Below are 22,873 nucleotides of genomic sequence, written 5' to 3'. Positions count from 1 at the left end.
CTAATGCACACATTGCCCCTTGTTAATTAAGGCATTTCCAAGGCTGCAGCACCACTTTTCTAATTTGCTGAAAGCTTAAGAGCACTTTCGGGAATTATAATAGTGGCAGTCTTAAGAAATGCTTGCAGCAATACTACTGCACACGCTGCCCCTACAACGAGGGGTTTTAGCAGCTTCTACATCTCAAAAGCACAAAATCTCCCCTCAAGTCTTTCCACCCACCTCAAAATGGTGGTGATGTACCTGGATGGGAGAATAATGGCTTTCTACACTGCTTTTAACCCAAGCTCAGAATCGGGCCCACAGTAGGTTTAGTGTACAAAGTAATGGTATTTCTCACTCCTGCAGTCAGAAAATCAGTGGCAGTGGATATTGTGTTCCCTTTAATGCCCTGTGCATGGGTAACTCCCAGAATAAGCTGTAGCCGAGTTGGAGGCCAGGTTCCATAGTGTTTAGTTTCATATCGACCTGGATTGATATCACAGTGAGGGTACTCACAATCCAGATGCCATGGGTTTACCAGTGATGGCCAGTGGAGAAGTCAGCTGTTCAACTGTAGGTTCAGAGGGAATCGAAGATGTTGGTCTTTCCAGCGCACAAAGAGTTCCCAAGTGTTGAAGTCAAATGGGAAGAGTTGCTGCTCCTGCTCTGGTGCATAATAAAGGCTTCTATGAGCGATGGTCGAGCACCAATCATTCTGTATTCTCAGACTGCGACTGTGTTACACTCACCTGGTGTCTGCGGAGGCCTTGTGGCACAGTTGCAGCCCTCCCAGGGATTAGTTCGCCCTTATCTGGCTTCTCCCTCTGCACTTGTACAGTCACTGTGATGGTGCTGCTCAAGACTTCTCCTATGTAAACATAAAGGAGACATAAGTATGCCAATCTGCCATCTGAGTCCCCTTCCAGACCCCTTCCACCCAGGGTGTAGTTCCCACAGGTTGCACTGCCCATAGAATGCTCACCTGCTTATCTTTATTGATGAGCTCTCCGTCCTGCTACTTCTGGCAGGGACGCTTGTCTGACTGGGATTGAGTTCCTTCACTGGTCCCTGCGTGTGGTAGTCCAGTCCAGCTGAGACTAATCCACTTCTCCCCAGGTGAGTGTTTTTGTTTGTATAGTCCACTTTGCTTTCAGCCTACTTTTGCTGTGTTTGTTTTATCCATTCCAGTATTGTTGTCCACTCTTTCTTTAATATCTTTCTTTTGCTCTCTCCCCGTATAGATGATGTTGCGGCCTGGCAGCAGTTGCGGAGCTGAAAATGGCAACCGGAGTGAGCAGAGAGCCAGCCCACGATGGCCCGGCAACAGGGGAGTGGTCTCTGAGGATGCGCGCATAGTTCCAGTGCGGCGCGACCCCACACGCTGCTGAGTTTTAACTGTATAACCATGTCTTTCTGCTTCTTTACAGGACCTGACTCCGTGGATGATAGGGGCGGCGTTGGATGATGAGCGCGGTGCCGGAATCCAGGTTGCTGGTTTTCCCGAAGGTGAGTATGCTGATGCGATGAGATGGTGAGCGCTGGTTCTCAGAAGGTGAGCATGCAGGTGCGATGAGACGGTGATCACTGGTTTTCAGAAGGTGAGTATGCAGATGCAATGAGACGATCAACGCTGCCTTCCAGAAGGTGAGTATACTGGTCCAAGAGGCAGTGAGCGTCACGTTGCATGAGGATGCAAAGTAACACGAAGCGCTGGCGTTGGAGATGGAACAGCTTATATAGCTGTGCTCCTGAGGCCATGCCCGCGAGTTCTGTATTGCTTGCCACACCCTGCCCCTCCTGGAATCTGCACGTGCAGCCTGGGCCTGGAGAACCACACCCAATGGCATGTTCATGGAAAGTGTTTCTGAATAAAAGCATGTGGACAAGTTCTTGAGACTGAAGCACTCCTGTACCAAAATAAAGCGTTACTGCGATCTCTTTACATGAGCCTGGTGTCAAAGGCGCCAGGACTGAATCCAGCCGGGACCCCTGTGTACATCTGTCCTATATCCCATTCCCCCCATCACTTGATGGCATGGTGTCTGTGCTCTTGGGCCAGTGCTCATGGCAGACTGTTATTATGTGTTTGTTTTCTTAATTTCTTGATTCCTGGGTCACTTGCAGTGCTTAGTTTGTGGTGGAGCTTGCCTGGGCTCAGCCCTAGCCTTAGGTCTGATCCCCTGCACTTATTGCTGATTCCAGCTTGTTTATCTTGTGGTGTTTTGGCAACTTTATTATTTTAGATGGTAGTCAGTCATAGTAATAGAACAACAACAGTGCAAAGTTTGAAATAGCTGGGAGCTATTTAGCTCCTACCTCTAGCCTAGGAGAGCCTGGTTACCTTGAAACCAAAAGCTTTCAGGAACTACTTTTGGCTCCCCAGTCCAAGTGGTGCCTTACAAACATGCATATGTGACATGAATTTAGAGTATTTGAAAATGTTAATAAAGAAAACAAGGACACATCTAAACATAATGGATCATACATACTGGGCAAAAGGTTACTCTGCATCTCATGTGGAAGTTAGAATTGTGGTGCGCTGTTTACCCGGTACTGTTTACCCATAGCAATGCCTGACACCCAGGAGCTGGTTTTAGCTTCTGCCCTTTGAACTGTAATTTCAAGGCTGGCTGTGTGCACTGGCCAGAGTTCTGCATGGGTGAGCTCATTGTTCTGTATGAACCTAATGACCAAGGTTGGTAGGGCTATTTATCAATGTTCATGAATAACAATTGAGTTGGATGGTAACAATGCTAGGCACTGATACTGGCCATGTCCATCGGCACACTGCTCCATTCAGCCTGCATGACATTGCTACAAATTCTCTACTGTAATAACCATCAGGGTGGGTTGATAACAAGACAGTCACTAGCCAAAATCCCCAACACTCTTTTTCTCTGTTGATACATGGGTAACATGTTCCACCTGCCACTACTGGGATCAGATCAAAATGTTGATTGATTGATTGATTTGTTTATTTATAGAGCGCTTTACACCAAGGCGCTGTTAACGATAATGTGCTTTAAAGAAACATTTAAACATTTTGTTTATTTCAAGGCACACCTAATATGTTATGTCGATTGATATCTGTGAATCGCACAGTGGATCCATCACCGTCAATGAACTGGTGGAAGTTGCAGCTTTAACCACAAATATGTTGACACAGAATGGAGCAGCCATGTGTAGTGTCAACAGTGGGTGGGGAGTTGCCCACCTCAATGTGTAAAATGCGTGCTAGAAACTATTTGGGCCCTGGCTCTTATATTCAAACAAATTAAGAACTGCCTCATTCACTGGCCCCTTAGGGGTGCAGAACACACAATTCATATTTGTCCAAGTCGAGAATTAATAAGGCTTCTTTGTTACTAATTGCAGAGCACCTGGCGATGGCATACTGCCATTTCCTGGATCCATTAAATGCTTGATGACATTTCAATAATCGTGGCACGTGTTCAGTTTGATGTGCACTCTGTAAAGCATCATGGGTACAAACGGTGCTAGTGGGGCCAACTTGACAAATGGATCTATAATGGGGTCACCAGGCTCAAGTTCTGTACTGCAAGTGTTCCCTAAATACAAGATACAAAGCCAGGACATGCTGTTTGCCTCGTCAAGTTGATAGGGCAGGGTAGTTTGGAAGCCAGTTCAAAAACTAGTGCGTGCTCTCTTATAAGTTAGGGTCACAGGGATGGGTGCACCACAAGGCAATTCAAGGACTTTGGGGTCTGCTTTCTGCAAAGTTGGGACGATAAAGATGAATATTAATTAAACGGGTTCAGATGCTAGGTGCATTCTCTTTTCCAAGTTATAACATTCAGGGTGTGTACCTCTCATGCCAGGTCAGGAACTAGTGGGGGCTCTTGACCAAGTCAGGACAATACATATGAACACGCCTTGAACCTGTTCAGTAGGCAGGGCCAATAGCGGTGCTTCTGTTGGGTAAGTAACCAATCAATGTCTTTGACCATCATCTGGATGCAACTGCAGTCTTAGTGCAAGATCAGCCACTGAGGAGGGTTCACTGTGTACGGTTCCATGTAATAATGTCCCCTCAAAAATATCGCCATGCAAAAATGTCGCCAAAAAATTGCCGTTTTGCTGCCTCTGTCCCCATATATATGGTCACCCATATAATATTGCCACGACCTTTTCCCTGCGATATTATATACGGCGACCATATATATGGGGATAATATTACCTGATACCCTGTGCACAATCCCAGCACCGTGCACGTCCTCCATGGCCCCATCCAGCACACAAGGAGTGGTCAACAGTAATGCCAGACCCAGCAGGCATGTTTTCTGTGCAGGACTACAATTAGAACAGGTACTCTTTGACCCCCAAGGTTTATTATTTATCGGCCACTTCACCAGTGCCATATATACAAATCTCATTTATACATTTACAATTTATATTATGTACACTCAAGAAGGAGAGATGGGGGGGCAGGGATGAGGAGTAACCCATACAAGGGGATAGGGTGAGGGAGCTGAGGCAGCAGTAATACCAAACACACCACAATGTCCCATTATTCCTAAACAAAAAAAATACGTCATATACTGAGATAACACAAGACAGAGGTGTTGACATGGAGTATGGAGAAATTGGGATATGTCCTAATAGCCTGGTGCCTCTGAAAGGCTGCAGACCTATAACACAGATGGTCACATGTCTTGGAGTACTGAACATGCAAAAGACACTGCCCCCAACCCAATTAGCGTTTCAAAGTCACCACACTGTGCCTGCATTTCTGACCATTTTCCTGCCAGATCAGGCACTCAAACTTTAGAGTTAGTTTAAGCCCACACATTCAGAAGAAATTGGTTCTTCCATTCCCTGGTGAACAGGCTGGGCTGTGCATGCTGCGTAGTTGCCAACATGATCCATTCCAATCTGTAAGTGCTTTCCAGTCCTGGAGTTTTATATGCATTCTGGGGCTTGTGGATCTTTTTTTCCATTATAAAACTCCAACTACAAGTCCCAGAATGCAAAGAAAACTAGGCAAGCACCGACAGATTAGAATGTATGGATCATGTTGGCAACTATGCACCCGCTGGGTTCGCTTAAACACCAGCTCATCCGAGTCCACCAGGATTGTGGCGCTGCTTCGCAGCTCATCCATTGAAGCAACGCCACTTTCATGGCTCGAGCGCACATAGGAGAACAGAATATTGATTGCAGCTGGGTTGAGCGTACCAATGAGGCGCAAATACCGTCCAGTGACTCCCAAGGCGCCTAATAAAAGTGCTGCCTTTCCTACACCCCTGCTCTTTCTTGCAACCACTTATGTAAGGAAACGCAAAGCGTGTGTACAGCAAGCGTGGTTGCACATGTGTGTTGTCCTTGGTGATGCCAAGGGGGCATGGGAACAACGGCAGATGTCATTGGATGATGGATTAAAAGTGGGATGCAGCAGTGCTGTTTAACATGAGAGTAGTGTCACCCTACTAATCACGCTGGATGATCAATGGGAAGTTGGAGGCAGGGAAAATAGGACACGCTTCCATCACTGGTCACATAAGGATATCCGCTCTGCAAAATTGTATCGGAAACGGGAAAAAACAAGTTTATGACCAATACGAGGAGGATTTCAGACAAGGAACAAAAAGAAGACCCGAAAGTACATAACAGGGGGGGGGGGATAGACACTGACGGGTAAAGCAGGGACAGGCCCAACAAAAAGAAAGAAGTAACAAATACACAGAAAAGCGAACCAGAAATATGAGTGATGGCGTGAGAAAGGCTGACCAGTATAGCTAAACAGCACATCTTACTGTCCAACAATGGAGCAGTGTCCCACGCAAGGCGGTTGAAGGTCAGTGTGGCTGATGACGTCACGAGCATGGCGACGTCTGATGAAATTAAGGGGAGTGCTATCACAGAACCGGCAGCCAATCGCACACGAGCAGTAAGAAAGGTGACACAACTAGGGAAATAGGGCACGTCCAACATGTCATTCTCCCTAAACTCCCGCCACGGACCCCCCCCCACCCCCAAAACTCAAGCAACTCTTGGCCCACTGCACCTCCTAGCAAGCAGGGGATGAGCGATACGGGTGATATTTTGCTCTGTCAGGGAGATACTCCTCTTACCAAATAAATATCATTTAGGCAGGTAGAGAGGCAGCATTTTCTGTCAGTTGGGTTCAGATAGCCACGAAGAAGTGGACAGGTGAGGCTACCATCATTTTAGGGAGACAAAATGGGTTAAGGGGTGCAGCCAGATCCAGAGCAGCACACATTGCAAGAGCGGTCACACCTTCAGCACTGTGAGGCACAGTGACCTAGCGCAGGCAAGTCGTGTTCAATCATCTGACCAGGCTAGAGAGGTCGAGAGCCAAGCCGCCAGGGCTATAGAGTCAAGGGGACCTGCCACAAGAGCAGTGTGCTGTCCTCCGCTGTGCCAGGTGGCTGATGCCATGGTGCATGAAAGTTTCGGTAGCCAGGACCTCCAGAGATGACCACCACCGAGGTGATCTCTTTTCGGGAGCTGTCACGAGAGCATGGCCGACACCGGACCCAGACATCCGGATCATCAGCCATCTCGTAGATGGAGCCATCCTCTTCACTGTGGTCCAGGGATGTTCCATTGGGGAGGGATGGCTCTCGGACCGAGAGCACCTGACCTGGCAGGTGAGTAGTTGAGCGCAGACGATACTGTAGCCGGATCCCCTTACGGCGCAAGTCACGGGGTGCAGTGGTCTCTGGCGGCGATTCCTGTGGCACACGAAAAGACTTGTCTTCGCCATTGCCCATCATCTCACCGTTACCTTCATCTTCTTCACTGCTCTTTAGGGCGTCTGGTGCCAGAGTGCTTACGCCCATAGCCAAGAACTCCACTGGACCACTGTGGCCGTTGAACGACACCATCCCTTTACCTAAATCAGAAGATGAGAAAAGGGATAGAGAATATAGCCATGGGAGTAGCGAAAGAAAAAAGAAATTGGGGGACACATCAGGGTAAGAGAGGAGGATTTGAAAGAACAGAATCATGGGGGAAATTGAGAGTGATAGAGGAAAAGACGAATCCCACATGGCATACAAGATGGCGCCCAAGACAAGAGTCGCATGAGGGAATAGAGAAGGGGCAATATGAAGCCCACCATGCATGGAGGGGAAGTGTGGGAGAAGAGGAACCGTATGGGGGTTTGGGAAGGGTTGAAGAAATAAGGGACCCATTGGGATGGAGGGCAGGGGGCAAACGAGACCCGTGGGGATGGGCACAGAGAGGAGGGTGTGGCAAAACAAAGGCCCAAGGGGAGAGGCGAACAAGAAAATGGGTTAGCATAATTAGGGTGGGGGAAAGAAAACGTATTTGCGCAAAGAGGGAGGAACAAGAAGAGTGTCAAAATGATGAACGTATGACAAGAATTCATGCAAAAATTAGAAGACAAAAATTGCAGGGAGAAATTGATGGGGAGAAATAGGGCAGTACAGAGAAGGTAGAAAAGAGAAAAAATGGAGGCAGAGATAAAAACGTAAAATGTGTTAAACCAAAATCTTTTCATGCAACATGTTATATATATATTGTGTCAAATGTATTCAATCTGCTGGAAAGGTTCCTCAGTTGCTAAATTATTTGACATAGTATGATCCATTGTGTGCAATTTCCCATTTAAAAATTAAGGGGGGGGCCAGTGATTTCAGGGAGCGCTTATTTCATAAAAAGTACTCTGGGTCCTACTGGTACATTGACAGAAACTGCAACTTGTGTCACCTCGCAGAGGATTCTGTGCATTGTCACAGCTAATGGGAACATAGGTTTTTTCTGATAGACATGGGTCACTAGGCCAATCCGGTTCTTTGGATTAGCTTAGGCCGGCCTGTAATGAGCAATCAAATCTGCCGCGCTGATCTTTCTGGTTAGGACTGAGGAACCCAAGCAAAGATTCAAGTTGGGTTTCTATATAGCAGAATAGGAGGGATCTTGTTAGTTAGGAGGAACCTGGACAGAGCATAGGCGAGATACAGATACTGGATAGACTGTAACAACGCATGTCTGGAGACGAGCATAGTCAAAGCCAGGGACGTGGATTTGAGAGCTTCAGAATAGGCACTGGCAAGCATGCTTGTGCCACCCCTGGTAGGTCAGCATGAGGAGCAATCATAACTTCTACGCATAGTAAAGGCAGGGATGTCCATCATACTATGAGGACAGGCCGCATGCTTACCTGTGATCTTGGGAATCCCTTCCAGGCGAGGTACAGGCAACACTACGAGGATGCCCTGGTCAGTGCCAACCCACAACAGCCCCTGGCAGATCAGTAAGCAGGTGACACGGACAGTCTTCAGCCCTTTAAGGAGACAAAATTTAGAGCATGAGATTGACGCATACACGCATGAGAACAATGCTACAAGGGGGCGATGCACACAGCAGCTTGGTCATTTATGGCCCAGGTTCCCTTGGCGTGGGTTTGATGTATGTGGCCAATTCTCAAACTCTTTTTTTTTTGGCTACTACATTTCATCACTTGCACCCAAAAAGGCACACCCTACTCAAATGTCCTTTTTGAGCCCCTTTACACATTTTCACAAGTAAGGGGGCATTTCTGCAGTTTTCAATGCTCGTCCCAAATTCACAAATGGGATGCACATTTAAATGCATAGAAAACAAACATTTGCCTGTGTCTGGGAGATGTCATTTGAGGGTTGTCAGAGAGAGCAGCTGCTGCCCCTGACTCCACTCTTGGTGCCCCTGGCACTGCCCTTGCAATTCCTGCATCATAGGTTGCAGGGACAGTGTCAGAAATATAAAGTAAACATGTCCAAGAGCTCCGTTTACTTGCTCTTGAACACGTGCAGGTCTCTGAGTGGCCTCCCCGAACTTAGAAATACTTCCTCTTTATCTTGAGCACAGTGTATTCATTATGAAGAACACCAACACATTTTTTTTGAAAATATGCTGTCTGCCTACATGGACTAAGCTAATAATACATATACAGTGCATAAAGAAATCACAGTGAAGAAAAAAGGACTTGGATGCTGTGAAGGCATCAGAAAGTAAGACACAGGCAACAGACTCACCTTTCTACGGACATCTTTATTTATTTTAACATCAATATGGAGTAAGGTCTAACTTGCCCTATGGTAAGGTGGGATTTCCATATCTAAAGAAATCTAAGGACAGCCAGTGTCCATAAGTTCAAATTAAAAGTCGGTCTGTGTGCAAAACCTGTACTTGCCCTCACAACTAAATCTATAAAATGTGTAGGGTTGCCAGCAACAAAATAAATAGTGTTCAAAAGTAAAGTTGTGAGATTCTCCCAGCTTCTTGGCCTTCTTTCAGCTTCCCCTTTTCTCAAATTCAAAATAGTTGTACAAAGCCCTCTGGATTCCCTTCCCCAAGCTTTCAACACAGTTCAAAAGTTCGCAAAAGATTAATTTCCCCAAGATTTAACGCAGTTCATAAAGTCTTGGGGGATACTTCCCCCAAGACGCTCATTCAGTGGACAAAAACCCCAAACTCAATTCAAATCTTCTGTCTCTCAAAATAGTATCAGCTCAACTTCTTGCTCATTCTCAAAGGGCCATTCTGTCTGGCCGCAGTAGTCAGACCACACGGTCCACCCACTACAGGTCACGCAACCGATAACCCTGTGCATTTTGCTCTACTTCTGTATTTTCCAAGTTCTGGCCAACACAGGTTTCCTTCTCTCAACCTGTAGTCCTGTGGACTTTTGTATCTTGGATCAATACTTATGTCGCACTCTTCTTAACAGTAATTTTGGCAATGCCGCAAATTGTATCTCATACAATTCACTCTGGTAATTTCACCCTTTTCACCCTCATGCTTCCACTTGATCTTGCTTGCACTGCATTTATAAATGCTTGTGCTAGTTCAGCACTTGTTCTGCTTGGTTGCTGTATTCAAAACATACTCAATATATCCTTTAGTTTGTTATTCAATAGGGATCATTGCAAAGTACTTTTTATACTGGGCAGTTGTTCGCTATTCACCGGCATCGCATTTCACCTTCTGGAACATGTACACTACAATTCAGTCTGTTCGGGCATTCCGGTACTTTGGTATTTTCAGCGCAGGAACGCCCCGGTGTGAGTGTTCCCCTTCCACACTCACCGTAAGCGTTCGGCCCTCCAGGCTTCTCAGTTTTCTCTTCTTAGCTTTGCTTCCCTGTGAGCTTCCTAGTGAGCAGCGCTCGCAGTCTCGGGCAGTTCACAGCCCTGCTCTTCCACGGCAGGAGCTGTTGAGAGCATCTCTCACTCTCCGAGTGCCCGGCAGCACCTTGGAGGCTTTGGTGCCCCACAGCATCTGTTGTGAGCATTGGGGAGTAAGAATAGCAGGCGTCTTGACCCTCTCACGGCCAGTCTTGGCCCTGGCATATCCCTAATACTCCTGCCTGTCCAGACTTCCCTCAGCCGGTTCCTTACATGCCGCGTTCTTTGCCAGCTCCTTCTCCCTACACCATCTCTCCCTCTCACTCATGTATACCTGCAGCTTGTTAACAGGCTGCAGGTGCAAATCCTCCACACCGATTCCCTGACTTTGGTGAAGCGGATACGTGGGACATGCCTGGCTATTGTAATGGAACTCCTTAAGAGCCCTCTTCCTCGTCCCACTGCCAAAGTGGTGTGATTGCAGGGGAGTGTGCATAACTCCTAGTTGTTTCTTCCTAGTCCCAGTCTTATGATAAAAGGTCTGTGAGTCATTTTGGTCAGAATAACGAGCCAAGGTCTGATAATAGCCTACAAAGCTAGGGGGAATGTTAGGTTTACTTTGACATGGTAAAGAGGATACCACGTCTCACCCAAAGACGTCCTCTCCCCAAGTTCCCTCCACCCAGGTGATCCTCCCTCGCATATCCGAACCCAGGGTTGGGATCCAAAAGCGATGGCCTTTTCGTGGCCACCTGAGCAGAGGATGCCAGGGCAAAAGAGGTGAGGATGCCCTGAGGCTCCTCACAATAAACAGCAGAGAGGTAATGTTGGACTTCATGGCACCTAAACTATAAATGCCAACATGCCCTAGGTCATTCGAGAGATGTTCATGGAAGCCAGTTCTTTTTTTGCCTTCTGGGTCACAGTCCATGATTTATAATGGAAAGGGCAAAACTATAAGTCCATGAACACAAAGAAAAAAACAGGACTAGGTGGTGTTCTTTGAAAATATGAGGTATGTTGCCATGTATAATGAATAGACCAAGGGCAGCAAGTGACTTGTAGGAAACATACAGAAAGAAATTAAGAATGTAACTCGCCTTAATTTCCAACAGTGTGGATTGAAACCTTAGAATGAACCACGCATAAAACACGTTGAGGATATTACAGTCAGTGATGTATTCAAGGTCAAAGTCACATGACATCACTTCCTGTGACACACGTGCCTAATATTGCAGGGTTGCTTGATGTGGCTGAACCCTAACACTTATTTCTGAGCTCTGGAACATTTTGTCTTACGAGAGAAAAAAATGCTACACCTCAATCCATGCACATGTCTCTAATTGTTAATAGCTCATTAGCTGCACATTTGTTTTGATTGGGTAAATATGTGAGTTGGCAGTCTTAATAGTTAGATTTACTCTCCCATAAAAGATGGTATGTCACTCTGGAAATGGGTTTGAATAATGGATTCCATATTCAAAAAATCATGTGTGAGTTGAGAAGTTTCAAGTGCCCAAGTGCCAACACATGTTTCGACCTGTTACCGGTCTTCGTCAAGGCAGGGCTTGTTCGAGATGCATGTACATCGCTGATGTAAAGGGCATTGACCAAAATGCACGTCAATAGTTAGGTAAGCTTTCCTTGTTACACAGAAACTCCATTCAAAGGAAAAGTGAAGAAAATTCTTATGTTACCAGTAGTGGAAGTGGTTACCAGCCCCATAAAGGTAGACTGATTAAGGAGAGGCCCATAACCCGGAGACTTTTAGATTGCTAATTCACATCTTTACCCAATCATAAATCGCAGCTCGTGAGCTATTAACAATTAGGGACATGCGCATGGAATGAGCTGTAGCAATGTTTCCTCTCATGTTATATGCTTTTGGGCTGTGGGGAAGCCCGAATACACCTACCCAAGCAGCAGTCCAACCAGCATTTGTCCCGGGAGGATAGCTCAGGGGCAACATGCTCGCCTTGGACGCAAGACGCCACGGAGCAACACAGGTTCGATCCCCGGGTCTGTGATTAGAAACCTCTGGGGATTAAGTGTGTTATAAATAACCTATCATATCCCTTCTTTTTGCCCCCACCGAATTACAGGGGGTAAACAGCAATGTAGTCAACTGGGATTTCTACCGCCAGGATATTAACGCCGACAAATAGAGCCAGCATGGACTGTAAGGCTTGTATGTTTATGCAATCCTATAGGAGGCATACTGGAAATGGAGGTTTTTGCTTGTACTTCCGCCACCTTGACATATCATATCATTTCCTTTGCAAAGCGCAGCTGATTCGCGTTTTCGCCACACCACTTTTTGTCCGAGACTTAGTTTGATTACGATGTAGTGCTTTGGCCACTTTATTATTTTAACTGCGAGTCTGTAGTAGTCACACAACAATCTGAACTGGCCACCTGCATCCGGGGTCAGCTCATTGTAATTCATGAACGTGATGGCCCACGCTGGCGCAGCAGTGGTAGTTATCCATTTTCCTGAATAACAATGAGATGGAAGGCAGCACTGCTTTGCAGCCGTGTCAGCCATGCCCTCGTACTGCTCCAGCCACCCTTTATGACTTTGGTGCGAAGCCATAACTGTAATAATTGGCAGCAGTACCACAGCAGTGTGGCATGACAAGAAAAGGACAGCTCGCAGCTCCAACACAAGTCAATGCCAGGGAAACGGCCACTGCTGAGGAAGAACGCCTTCCTGAGTGCCAGTGTACAGGAGAACAACTTGCTGTAAAGGCTGACTGGAAAGTTCATCAGTTCAATAATAATGTTGCCTCTATTTATTCATACCTTTTCTGTGACTAGACAGGCAATACGTTCCACTTGCCACCTAGAGGACCCGACCAAACTATGATGATGTGTTAATGAAGCACTTAAACCTGTGTACCACTAGTATGTTTTGTGCTTTTATCTTGATTGGTATTTGTAAACCGCACCTCTGCCATAGCCAGTGCATCCACCAACCACAATGAGCCAATGCAAGTTTCAGTTTTATTCCCAAACATGACACTCGTGAGCAGCTGTGGAGGGTGGCAACAGTGGTAGGGAGGGTGTCACAGACATTCTAGAAGGTATTTGGGCCCTAGAACTTTTGTCTTTATTTTCACAAACTAAGCACTGTGTGACACACCCTGTAAAAGATAAGGGGATGCAATGTCTTTTGTTGTAATCAGTTGTAGGTTATAATTTCCGCTACCATAGCAATTTGGTGATTTGGCGTTCCTACTGTGCCTGTTTAGAACAGCTCCGGGTTGTTGGGAGGGGGTCTGCTGAGAGAACCCCTAGAAAATAAGAACACCCTCACAGGCAAACTTGGGTGCAACTGGAGGACAGTTATTTATTCTAAACTCAATTCACGCTCGCGCGTGCCAAACACACTCTGCGGCATGACGTTATAACATTCCTCCTTCACCATAAATCACATTGAAATATGAACAATCATTAACATTCACAACTATTGCTCAGAGCTGCTCTTCTTGAAATGATGGATCAGAGCATCCATCATCATCATTTCCTCACATCACTGCTATGTAGTCCGTAAGGCTGGCAGGCACCTTGCTGTTATCCTTCCTGGGGATATCGGTCAAAGGGACACCGCTGTTGTCATAACCAGGTGGTGTTTCATCAACGTCCACCCCGGCATCACTCTTCTTCAGCATTACCAATGTTGTCTCGTAGATTTTTCCTTGATGTGTCCCTTTCTGTTTCTCTTTCCATCATTCTCGTGTCAGTGCCCTGGTGCGTCAAACACTGCTTCAATTTCAGGTGACGACTTCTTCCTCCTTAGTTGTAGTCACCATGGATCCTTTGGTTGTATTTCTCGTCCACAGTGTTAATTCACATGGTAGGCATAACCTATGGACGGCTGGGTCTGTTACATATTACTGCTTCGTTGCCTAGTTATATGCTAGACAGTACTCACCGCCTACTCATCGATTCCTTCTCATTATCAGTAACGGATTTATTTATTTATTTATTGGGCATTTGTAAAACGCGTATACATCAAGGAAATGGTGTTTCAAAGCGCCCACAGGGCAAAGAGAAGGGTAACAAGGGAGATATCAAGACAACGGAATATGCCAAAACAGAATAAAAGCAGTACTACTAGGCGTTGTGAATATTTGGATTGTGCAAATGCAGAGAGAGAAGGGACTGGGGGGAAGAGGTAAGTGCTAGAGGATCCAAGATTGGTGAAGTGCCGGGAGGTATTTGCAAGGCAACAAGTAAGTGGGAGAGCCTGTTGCTAAGGCAACAGGTAAGTGCCAGGCAGTGAGCGCTGGATGGAGGAGGGAACACCAGCCCATCAATAAGTGCAGGCCTGTGAGGCAGCACAGGCTGAGTGGTGCCCAAAAGGCAAGCACAGTCGGAGGGTGGGTGCTGCAGACGATCAGCCAGAAGGCCAGGACCAAGAAGGACACATAAGGCACAGGTCGCCAATCACAGCTACTGTAGGGATTAGCATGGGAGAGAGGGAGTGAGGAAGGGAAGGCAGGGCAAAAGAGGAAGGTCTTGAGGTGCTTGCAGAACTTGAGGAGATCTGGCTCAAGATGGAGAGAAATCGGGAGGCTGCTCCAGAGAAAGGAGCCAGCTGAGGAGAGGGAACGACCACCAGATCTCTGCTTGGAGAAGCACTTGACAAGCAGAGAGTTGGAGCCAGAGGATCGGAGGAATCTGAAAGCAGATTATTTGGTGAGAGCAAGTTGCAGATATCATGGCTCCCAACCCAAAACAGCTTTATGGATGATGCAGAGGGATATTAATTTTATCCTTGCAACAACCGAGAGCCAGTGGAGGATAAATCATGCAGCCCTATTCTGGATTAGCTGGAGGGAAAGATAGAAGAAGATGGTAGATTAAGGAACCGGATGTTGCAGTAGGCCAGCCTGGAAAGTACCAGACTTCTGGTGACATTGAGCTTCTGGGAGAAATTTAAGAAAGAGAGGATGCCTCTGAGGATCTAGAGTTGGAAATGGGCCTTTTTGACAAGGTCCAAGATGGGAGGAAAGAAGGAGAGAAAGGAGTCGAAGATAACTCCCAGTTTTCTGGTCTCAGAGGAAGGAGAGGGAGGATAACCCATCGAGGGTGGCCAGAGTGAGGGAAGAAAAGAAGGAACAGGAGTCCTGATAGGAAGAGTCTCAGTCTTGCTGGCATTGAGACAGATATTATTGGAGGTACACCACGACTGGATAGTGGACAGTCAGGAGTGACAGAGGAGGTCAGAAGAGATGCAGAAGGTAGTCTGAAGAAGAGTTGGGTGTTGTCTGCATCACACAGGAAGTGCGGTGAGGAAGTGGAGATAAGGTGAGCAAGAGGAGCAAGATAGATTTTAAAGAGGCAAAGCAAGAGGTTAGAGACCTGGGGAATGCCACAGGTGGAGATAGAAATGGGAGAGGAGAAAGAACCCAGGATAACCTGGGAGGGTCTATCTGTGAGGACGAGGTCAGCCAGTCCAGTGCCCGCTCCGAGATACCAAGGGGATCGTTGAGCCGTTTTATAAGGATGGAGTGGTTACCCGTGGCAGAGGAGACATCGAGTAGAATGAGAACAGCAGGTGAGCAGGTGAGGTTTGAGTCAAGAGATGCAAACAATTCTGCACAGGTGTTCAGGAGAGAAGTTTATGTGCCTCTGTATGCTCAGAATCCAGATTGATGGTCGTGCAGGCAAACAACAAGCTCAGTATGCTGGGTCAGTTGGGGGAAGACCAACTTCTCCAGGTGTTTCCCAAGGAAGGGAGTGAGAGAGATGGGGCGGTAGTTAGCTGGACATGAGGGGCAGCCAAAGGCTTTTTCAGGAGGGGGCGCACAAGAGAGTGCTTTTTTTCGATGACTGGTTGTTGTCAAAAGCCATGTTCTGGTATCAGAAATCTGATCTTGCTGTTGTGACGAATTGCAGGAATTCTTCCCTTTGCTCCAAGGGGGAGGCCCCTCTGTCAGGCTAGGGAGGTAAGGCCACTCTGCAACACCCTGCCTATGGGTCAAGGCAAGTGGGATGTCACTGACAGTGACCCCCCCCCCCTTTTGGTACAAGGACTCCCGTTCCTGTGAGGACATTCTTAGAGAGCATTCCAGCAATACCTCTTCAAATCCATCCAGTAAAGATTTATATATTGAAGTTACCAGTATGTGTTACTGTCAGTAGGAAACTGTGACTATGTCTTTAACTGAAGAATCACCTTTTATTGGGATGAGGAAGAAGAGAAGTCACAGAGAGAAAGGAACACAGAACTGCACCAGGGAAGTCCCATGGCTACGTAATATATAAGAGGGCAGGAAACCGAGAGAGGATGCCAGTGAGTTATGAATCAGCTCGCTTGCTGATACTGAGGTGAGGCTGGATGTACAGCGTCCTGTTACTGTGAGAAGGCAAGTAACAGAAGTAGACGTGTGGTGTGTCGGAGCCACAAAGGAGAGAGAAACCAAAGTGGACGCGTAGTATCCCGTAGTATTCCAATACTCAGAGAGAAGGAGAAAAAAAGTGGTGGCATCACCACAGCAAACTCGAGGTGGACCAGAGTTTCCGAGAACAATGCTGATAGCACTCCACAAAGACAGAACCACATGGTAGCTACAGTACTATAGAGACAGCGTATTTGACAGCACAAAGAGTATTTCCCCACACCGTAATTTTGTAGTTCAGAAGCTAGAGCAAAGGATTGTTAAAAAAGAGATAAAGACTGAATCTGTTCAACGGGAGAAGGGAGTCATTCTCTCAGGTATCAGTTTCATTTTGATGCTGAACCCTTTTGTGCTTTAGTGGTAGGGTTTGAGTAGGTTTTTTGGACAGAAACAGGCACTTTTCATTTGGACAAACATCCTGATGATGAGCACCCGAGTTGATATTTGTTTAGGTAGGGATAACCCTTTAGAAATAGGGAGAGTTAGGTTATTTCCTTTATTCCTTTATTTATTTTCTAAAATAAAGTGTTTTTGAAACATGTCACCCCTTTGACTGACTCCTTACTCCACCATGCCACACAGGAGAAATAGAATGACCCAATCCCAGAACATCACAAGATGCTGGCTCGAGTCACAGAGGGAATGTGGGTTACCAGCCCAGAAGAAAGATAGTCACAGAGGCTTCAGAAACCTCACATGGTAACACACCCACAACAGCTTATTCAAATGAGACAACTGTAAACTGGGCCCCATCCACAGCCTCCAGGGATTTCAAATCTAATGACATTCAAACAGAAGCACTGGTAGATCAGGCCAGGGTGAGGAAGTCCTTTATTAGGCATGGGTACGAAGAGGAATGAGGAAGCAGTCAGTGAAGCGCAAGGAAGCAAGCAGGTGGCAGTCATCAGGGAGCAAGGAAAACAGCAGGATGGCAGAAAGCACTAGACTCAAGAAACCGGAGGAACCACAGATAGTCGTGAAGCCTGACCAAACTTCAGGATCTGACAGTTCGTCAAGAGCAGAGAAGGCTAAAGAAGTGAGCTTAGGGCCCTTTAGGATCGTGCATATGTAATGGACGGGATCACACAGAATAACTCCAAATCCAAATAACCGAGCCAACTCAGGAAGATGGCAAAGTACTGTTTTATTAACAATTATCTAAAACAGGGAGTTTACAAAGAACATGAACGGACGGACGCTCAAGTTCTCTCAGCGATCACAAAAATCATAGCTTTTATATAAAAAATACATCAGAGGTGAAATCATACTACGTGGCAATAATGAAAAACCTACTAAGGGTTGGGATTGGTTTAATGGGAACATAGAAGTATAGTTTCTATCGGAACTAGGATTGTGATTGGCTGCCCACTGTCAGGTGGACAACATGTGCCTACCTCTAAAACATGTCATCTTCAGAAATATTACATACACAGTAAACTATAAGGTCCTTCGTTAAATGGACCCCTACAATTTGTTGACATGCTTGTGCCAGGTCTGAAACATTCAGTTCACTTAGCAGCACATAAGCCCAAACCCAGGTGCAAAGAGATGGGGCATGACACTACCTCTCCACCCAATTAGACCAGCAATTCTCATCACCCATGCCTTCTGCCATGAAGATTGTCTTTGAACTTGGCCTTGCAAAAGTATCCTTGTCTTTATAATACATAGGAGTGAGAGCACTTAATATTGTGTTCTGGGACTCCATGTTCGAACTCTATATTCATCCTTGGCTCATGTGACAGGAGACCATGATTTGGGCCATTTTGCAAGTTTTAAATGCTTTAAATGAATTAAACTTGGCACTCTTGGTGTTCTTTCTTTGCACCTTAACACGGGGTGATGTATTCTTTGCTCATTCACTCCTTTCCAGAATAAATAGCTGACCTTGGCTGCTTCAGTCTTGATTCCAGACAAGGCAGCCTCGACTTGCAGCTCAGCGATTCTGCTTATTCTTGCTGTGACAAAATTGTCCCTTCCCTCTTCACGGGTCCTGGCTTATTAAATTCATGATACCGATGTCCAGCTTCTATACAATGGCTGCTTTGCCTTCATTCTATTCACTATGTATAGCCAGCTTCTATGATGACTTAGTCTACTAGCGTTTCAGCATCTGTACAATTATTAACAGTTAATTTTCTGCAGCACTCTGTGCATGTGTAATCTCCTTTTTTGCATTTAAAAGTTCACTTGATTCTTTACTTCATCATTAGTCTCTTTGGGATCTATACATCTTCTTCAACCAGTATCTCGGAACGTTGTACATACTGTTTTGTGCCGTCACTGGCTTCTTTTTTCTGCTTCTCATACTCCTTCAGGGAGTTCCTTCCTCAAGTTGTCATCCCTTCTTGGATACATTTGGTAGGGTTGTCTCAATGGGTATCTTCTCTCAAACACATGCTGCGGTATTGACACAACTGCTGGTGTCAAACACGGCATATTCTCAGGTCTCCACCATATGGGAGGTAGGCGGCAGGGTTTCCTGCAGAGGCATGCAACTGCTCCTCTACATTAGTCTGAAGGTTTGGGAAAGTTTTAAACCTACTAAGGTGAGAGAAGTGCTGAAATGCCGAATATTCCTACGGGAGACACGTGACTGTCTGCTGAACAGTGAGCTGGACACTGATCATGAGCAGGGCACTTTTTCTTTAACAGGTGGCAGGACCACAGTATCACTAAGAGCAAGAAGTGAGACATGGTCTGCATTTATATTATTGTGTTGTAGACAAATAATGAGCAAGCTGGGTCCTATAACCCTGTGACTGAGTCAGGCAAAGAAGCCTGCTGTGAGTGTTATCCCAAAGAATGTGTAGTAAACATTACAATGTTGGCAATTCTACTAGACACAACGCACTGGCAGAGAGCCATAATGGCTATTCACACTCAGTGGAGGGCACTGGGCCAATTGGGTGGATGGAAACGCAGGCAAAAATGTATAGGAATACCAGCCACCTGAAGCCCATCCACGGGTACTGACATTTTTGGGGTGCCCCCCGGCCTCTCCCCCCCAAACCATCCTCAAACCCCCACCAGACTCACATTCTGGGGCTCCTAGCATTGCCACTCCTTCCCATCGTGCCGCACTCATGGAAATAGACGTAGTCCCTTTCCTATGTGCTATGGCAGTAGCCATTTTGTTTTTTCCATGGAATTGTTGGGCTCGCGCAAAACATGAGGAGCCCGTCTCCAGTGGAGAAAAAAAGAAAAACTATTTGCACCGCAGACAGAGCTCTGGGGTACGAATAGCAATCACCCCTTTGTTGGGGGAGTGACAGGGCCAGTAACATTCCTGAGCCCTTTCCGAGGACCACAATTCACTTGGACCGGCCTAGGCGTGGGCTGGCGAGATGTCACCTGCCCTGGGATGCCCCCATCCTACCACCCACAAAGGGGATGATTGACATAATATAAGTCCTCTATCCTTTGTCCCAGCATTCCAATGTCCCTCCTTCATACGGCAATAATGCCCCAACCTTGCAACATCACCAGGCGGTCATCTCCCTTTAATGTGGGCCAAGTGCTCTTACCACCTGGTAATTCCCCCAGGAATGCACATTGATTGCTTAAGTAAAGTTGGAATCCAGCAGGAGAAGAGTATCCATATGAACCAATAATCATTTATTTCGTGGGCTGTACCTGGTAGTAATTGTCTGGGGCCTGTATTAATTGGTCTAATAGTAGTGAGGGCTCTTAACAAGTGTATCTGCATTGTTACTAGTCAGTACATCCCGGGTAACAAGTCAGTATTACTATTAACAACCCTGGGGCACAAAATGGGGGACCGAGAGAAATAATTTACCTTGAATAAAGGCAGGCAGTGAGCACACAACCTGTCTGATACCTACAAAATGTCCTAAAATGGACTACACAGAAATATAAGAGGGGCTTTGTGGGAGGTATGGGTGGTGTTGTGCAGTGCTGCAGAAGATGTGAGGAGGAATGGAGGTTTGGAAAGTGGAGATAGGAGGTTGGTGGTGTCCAGGAGCAGTGGAGGTATAGAAGTGCAGGAGAGCCAGGTAGAAAGAGAAGGGAGACGAGTGGCTGAGCACGAGCAGCTGAAGTGCAAAGCTTGCACAGAATGCAGGTTTGGATCAGGAGATTCAACCTGCATTTTCACCAACCAGAATGGCTACCACACCCACCCAAGGCGCTAATTGGATAGAAAATCCTGACACAACATACACAATCCTTTCTGATCCCCCTTTTCTTTTGTAGGTAATCCCATAGGTCTCATACACATTGTCCCCAGGACCTTCCTACAAAGGGAAGGCGTCTTTAAGAGCCTGCTGTGGGTAATCCTTCATAGACTAGTGGAAGGACTGCGATACAGTGGGAGAGTCGTAACCATAACCCACAGAATACATTCTTTGTAGTTGGCACTGTGCAAATCAACAACCAATAAATGAAACCGTAGTTAACTGTGCGTCCTGACACCGTGCAGTTTACCTTATCTCGGCACCTTTTACACCGACTATCCCAAGATCGGAACAAACTTTTTGGTTTCAGATAACGCCCTTGATCGCCATAACCAGACACGAAATAATGTTTTCCATCCCTCTTGGTTTGTCAGAGTGATGCACTATGGTGTAGGAAGTAAGATTGGTAGAACTACACCATTCGGTTCAACCCCTGGTCCACTGGAAGACATTCCCTGGTTTTGCTCATGAGTCATTATAAACACCTTCTGGAACTTTTCCAACTCCCCGCCTCCTGAAGAAGGAATAACATTTACCTTCACCTAGGCGGGACGAGAGGGTCGAGATTACTGTTTGGACATAAACAGTGGGAAGTGAAGCCTCCTACTTACCCAGAGTCATGAAAAGTCTAAACACCCAATCTGAAGAAGCAACATAGTTTCCACCAGCCCAGTCTCTTAAAAACGATCTTCTACAAAGGCACCTGCTAAAACAGCAAATGTTTGCAGGCTTGGATCCAGACACAGAATTCATAGAAAGGTTTCATTCCCATAGCCAAACCTACAGAAGGCATGTCCAGTACTGGGTGGTGATTTTCTTTTAACATAGAGGGGAAAAATATTCCCACATATATTCCAGAGTGACCAAGCATAGCACATGAGCCTGAACCATCCAGGGGTGGTTTTGTGTAAGTTGTCCCACCAACCAAAAATGTTAATTAATGCGTTAAAATTGTGCATTATACAGCACACTTTGTCACAAATTGGGTAAAAAGCCAGACCATATCAAATTGGTTTTGTAGGGCAACTCCAATCCTAAAAGGCAATAGATGCAATTCAACAAGGGTGAACAAGAGCATTTCGCAATGCATGTTCATGATGCCATTGCCCACAACATTTGCCAGTATTAAAACCTTTTCATACTGGCTGTGTGCATACATATCCCTGCTGGCTGAACCAATATATGCCAGTATTCCCATAAAAGAACATACTCATGAATGCTTTGCACATAATGCCAGTAATGATACTATAAGGAAACATGAACATGCTGCCAATATATGCAAGTATCCGCATGTAGCAACATACTCCTGTTGGTTTTGCCATTAAAAATACCATGCCACATTATGAAAACACGCTGAAACTGGCTGCACCAAAATGCCAGTTTAGCCATGTAAGAACACATAGATGCCAAGTAAAGAAATGTCATGCCACAGGATGAAATGACTAGACTGGCTGCACATAACTGCCACTCTAGTCACATAATAACACATCATTATTTAAAAAATGCTGTTGTTCATGCAACGCCCGACCACACATACATATACATATCTCTCTCTCTCTCTCTCCTCTCGCCTCTCTTCTCTCTCCTCTCTCCAAAAAAAGCATCTGGCACCTGTGCAAGTCCGAACAGGAACCAGGAAGTGCACGGAGCACTTCCTGGTTGCTGCACAAGCACACAGGAGCTGGAGCACTTCTGACTTGGTGCGTGAACCGTATGTATGTGGGGAGGGGTGCAGGAGAGCCCCCTTGAAAATACAAATATGCAATTGCCCAGCCTGCAGCCCCAATGGGGCAATCATGGCTAGGGAAGCAAAATGCACACTGGTCTCTGGGGAATAGAACTGTCAAAGTAAAACTTGGTTTCCCTTTGACAGGTCAGGCCAGCCCAAGAGTCCTCCCTAGGCTGCAACAAGCTGCTGAGGGAACGCTTTGTGTTTCCACTGGGCTGGTGCGGCTCATTCATGATGGGCGAGGGTTCAGGCAGGTCAGCACCCCCATGTTCATTATGGACGAGCCTCCCCTGGGGATGTCATGGGAGGGTCTGCTGAAATCATTGGAAGGACAATTGGAGAGGGATGGGCAATGTATCCCTGAAGGATGAGAAAAGCCCCACATCTCTTGGATCAAGAAGACGTGAATCATGCACTATATCCCTGGTGTGAACGGCCAATAGT

General features: G+C 46.3%; 1 protein-coding gene across 9 annotated transcripts in view; it reads right to left on the bottom strand.

Moving 5' to 3' along the window:
• Nucleotides 1–4,309: 4,309 nt before the first annotated feature.
• The window catches only part of ARHGEF10L (Rho guanine nucleotide exchange factor 10 like), a 972,373-nt gene continuing 953,809 nt past the window's right edge, over nt 4,310–22,873 (bottom strand). For all 9 annotated transcript variants that reach the window (XM_069610308.1, XM_069610311.1, XM_069610312.1 and 6 more), the window contains 2 exons: nt 8,153–8,275; nt 4,310–6,859 (listed from right to left, as the gene is read on the bottom strand). In XM_069610308.1, coding sequence (XP_069466409.1) covers nt 6,333–6,859; nt 8,153–8,275 — 650 coding nt within the window. In that variant the 3' untranslated portion in view covers nt 4,310–6,332. The remainder of the gene's footprint in view (nt 6,860–8,152; nt 8,276–22,873) is intronic.

Source organism: Ambystoma mexicanum, chromosome 8 (assembly GCF_040938575.1).
Source record: "Ambystoma mexicanum isolate Mex_15411 chromosome 8, UKY_AmexF1_1, whole genome shotgun sequence".
Classification (NCBI taxonomy): domain Eukaryota; kingdom Metazoa; phylum Chordata; class Amphibia; order Caudata; family Ambystomatidae; genus Ambystoma; species Ambystoma mexicanum.
This window is presented reverse-complemented; position numbering and strand designations above follow the sequence as displayed.